Source organism: Miscanthus floridulus, unplaced genomic scaffold (assembly GCF_019320115.1).
Source record: "Miscanthus floridulus cultivar M001 unplaced genomic scaffold, ASM1932011v1 fs_294_4_5, whole genome shotgun sequence".
In the NCBI taxonomy this organism is placed as follows: Eukaryota; Viridiplantae; Streptophyta; class Magnoliopsida; order Poales; family Poaceae; genus Miscanthus; species Miscanthus floridulus.
Genome location: NW_027096536.1, coordinates 1 through 3,547, shown reverse-complemented (window position 1 = coordinate 3,547; position 3,547 = coordinate 1). Strand labels below are relative to the sequence as shown.

General features: G+C 38.9%; 1 protein-coding gene across 1 annotated transcript; it reads right to left on the bottom strand.

Moving 5' to 3' along the window:
• Positions 1–115: 115 nt before the first annotated feature.
• On the bottom strand, positions 116–3,407 carry LOC136531176 (polyprenol reductase 1-like). The gene is made up of 5 exons (XM_066523876.1): positions 2,823–3,407; positions 2,073–2,307; positions 1,735–1,830; positions 534–605; positions 116–409 (listed from the first exon to the last, which is right to left on the bottom strand). Exons 1-5 carry the CDS (start codon positions 3,080–3,082, stop codon positions 305–307), a joined length of 768 nt encoding a protein of 255 aa, XP_066379973.1. The 5' UTR covers positions 3,083–3,407; the 3' UTR covers positions 116–304.
• Between the last annotated feature and the right edge of the window lie 140 nt (positions 3,408–3,547).

Sequence of the window (3,547 nt, the reverse complement as noted above, 5' to 3'; positions counted from 1 at the left end):
ACTATGTATCTAGAAATACCAGAACGCCTTACAATTTGGAATGGAGTACTTGATAAGTCTCTGGTTCTGAAGTACTTTATTTTCAATGCTAAAAAGTGTTAATTAATACCTACTGTACATCAAATATCTGTGTGTTATAATCTACATATACAAACATAACCTTATAAGTACATTCACAATGATCGGAACTACTTTAAGTTAAACATTGCAGCGCTTCAATTGGTACAGTCACATTTACATGAATATCTGTTGCATGTAGCAGATGAAAACAGACAACAAATGCTGTTGGCATTTCTGGACACGTCTAGCATACAAATGGAATGATTGCGTAGCGAGAACGAGGGTAATCTTCAAATTTCTGAAGATACCATTTATGTGTTTGTACCGCTGCAAAGGACAAGTTTGTTATCTGCACAAAATGACAAAAGTGAGTCAGTTCAGCCAGGTGCGGCGAAAGAGAATGAAAGGATCCATAATGACAGCTTGCTTGGATTCTGAACGCCAAATGTGAAAGAAGTCACAATGAAGCATACCACAAAAAGGTACAGGAACCACACTGAAATGTCTGATCCACCGCTAGCTATCAACATGCCACAATATATTACCTATATACCAAAATAACAGCAATTGTTAATAACGCACTGATTTCGAACCCAAAAGTTCAGTGGCCTATATGAATTAGACAAAGAACAGCAAAATGTTCGACATCTACATCATTTAGATATTTGCCAGTGGTGAAATAAATTGTGTTCCTAAGGTAACACTATATTTTTATCATCCTTAAGCCTTATACAGAATATGTACATTCTCCTCCTGAGATATATATAATGCAGAGGAAACTAGGTTGGCAAAATGGATAATCAGATGCATAAGGAGCTCAACTCTATTATAATTCTGGGAGCTTTGACAATTTGGGAACTCCATAACCGGTGTCTTTGCTGGGGCATCTCAAAATTTAGCTTGAGCAATATAGCTCGCTAAAGGAAGGAAGGGCCTGGTGCAAGTGGTAGAGTCTTACCGCCTGTGACCGGAAGGTCCCGGGTTCGAGTCGCGGTCTCCTCGCATTGCACAGGCGAGGGTAAGGCTTGCCACCTGACACCCTTCCCCAAACACCGCACAGAGCGGGAGCTCTCTACACTGGGTACGCCCTTTAATATAGCTCGCTAAAGAGACCTGCTGGACTGAAATTTGGCCGGGGCTAAAGGAATTTCCCACCTCCTTGCCCTTGCACTGGGTGGGGAACAGTAGCAGGCTAGGCTAGGTCAGGTTGTTTTGTCTTTTGTCATCGACGATCTGTGTAACCTTGTGAAGTGAAGTGAACTTATTTTGGTGTGTTTGTGTAAGGGTTCTCGTCCCTCCTTTTCTTCTTAATACAAAGAAATGCAGTTCTCCTGCGTTTTCGAGAAAAAATAAGTTGGCAAAATGGGGGGCAGAGCATATTTGATGAGAAGTCTCATTACATCACATAGAGCTTCAGTGTAAACATTAAAAGAAATCTGGCATAAGGGAAGCATGAAAATTCCCTGTTTGTTAGCACCCTCATCCACCAATAGTAAACCCATCACAATATCCCAGGCTCCAAGACCCTAAAATTACAGAAAATGGAAACTTTATTTCGTTGGTAGTCTACATTCACTTGACGTCATTTATAGCACTTTAGTGGGATCTTCCATATTCATCAGTATCTGCAACATCCTGGATATTAATTAAGACTGGAAGAGAGTAGGAACTCACTAGTTCAGCAAGGTAATGAGGGCAAGACACACGGCTAAACCAGTCACCGCATGGAATTACATATTCATCAGAATCTTTGTGTTCACGCAATGATCCCTGCCAAAGCAGAAAACAAAAACAATGAAATCCAAAAGCATAAAATAACTCTGTAAAAGTGTCTCCTAGAAGTTTGCCAGGAAAAATGCATATCAAACAACCATCGTCTTCATACTAACCGAAAACAATTGTTGTTTGCAGTTTCAAACATGGGTATATTCTATACATACCAACTGCTGTTGGATGTTGTTCACATTTGCAATAAACAAATAACTAGTAGAATGACAGAAGTGGATACATACAAGAATTGCATGGCAGTGGATCTGATGGAGTGAGCCCCAGATGAAAATAACAGCACCAATCCACTGGCACCACCCCAACTTTAGAAGAGGCTTCAAGAGATGTGATGGGTCAATTGCTAGATCTGGCATTCTTGCTCGACCCTTCACTATGAACTCAGCTATTTGATATCGAAGATACTGTATTGCTTCAGGAAGACAAGAACTAGCAAGTGATAAAGGTGCGGCCACATAGTAGCTGGCAGGGAAAAAAAAGAACAAAGCGTCATCCCAAAAGGCTAATACAATGAAAGAAAGGGCCAGTGCAATGATACTTGTCCAAATAAATTCTTATATAAATATGCGATGGTTTGTGTAAACCTCTAGGTAATAGACCATTACAACAAAGGTCAATAACTTCAAGTATTGCTTAAAAGAAAGCCAGGCATAAATCTTGACCCTTAGGAGCTGAAATTAGCAGCTTATTTTCTGTGCCACATAATCATGACAGGTCAAGGATAATTCATCTGCTAGAGCATTTTCTTGCTGATTAATCCAATGTATTTTCATGTTATGTGGATAAGATGTGCACAAGCTATCACAATGCAGAAAAAGAACTTCCATATAGGACCTTTTAGCACAGGCATGTGAATTATGACAAAGCATGAAGGGGAGAAAATGAGGGAATATATATACGAGTTGGCATGCCTTACATTACTTGATATAACTCAAGAAAATGGAGGAAGTCAAATGAAAAGGCACTGTGGAACTTACATAATACCCGTTAGATATCCTATGATGTGCATTCGAGCTGAAGGGCTGTAGTGGAAGACATGTTCAGTCTCATATAGGCGTCTCAGGACCTGAATTTCCATCAATATCAGTACAAATACAGTACGCCAGACACGATACTTGTGTTCCATGGGGCGTGACGACCAGAAATTTGCCAAAGAGAATGAATTTGAACCACCAACAAGATGGCTAGCAATTGTGGAGTAACTCGATGGTTCTGGCATCAAAGGTGTCATTTTCATGTATGCATAGAACCATATTGCAAGTAGCAAGCTAGTCGTCACAACCGCACCCACCACGTAAAAATGCAAGAAGAATTTTTGTGGAACGGTGAACCTCTGCACTTTTAGAGAAGAATTATAAGTGAGTTTTTTAGAGCTTAAAATAAACTATAAAACAGGAAATTGATACATAGCCAGTTAATTGTCGCTGTTGATAGTACAGTCTCAGTTTTTGTTTTCATGGGATTCATTTGGCATGTGGTTTGAATATTGTCAAATTATTGTAACTAAACCTCGAAATTGATATAGCTAGTTAACAGGCTAATAACCATGTTTTTGGAAACCCAGGTCTCAAGAAACTTTTCAAAACTAAACTACATTAGGACAAATTTTACTTACATTTTGTATCCTTAGATTAATCATGGAATATATTTTCATAATATACCAATTTTGAGTCATAAATATTAATAATATTTTCTATAAACT

Excerpts from the sequence above, each read along its gene's own strand:
- LOC136531176 (XM_066523876.1), bottom strand. The coding sequence starts at position 3,082 with ATGAAAATGACACCTTTGATGCCAGAACCATCGAGTTACTCCACAATT. Across the intron at positions 2,308-2,822 it reads GGATATCTAACGGGTATTAT|CTACTATGTGGCCGCACCTT; the intron begins GTAAGTTCCACA and ends TTTCCCTGCCAG. Across the intron at positions 410-533 it reads GGTTCCTGTACCTTTTTGTG|ATAACAAACTTGTCCTTTGC; the intron begins GTATGCTTCATT and ends CATTTTGTGCAG.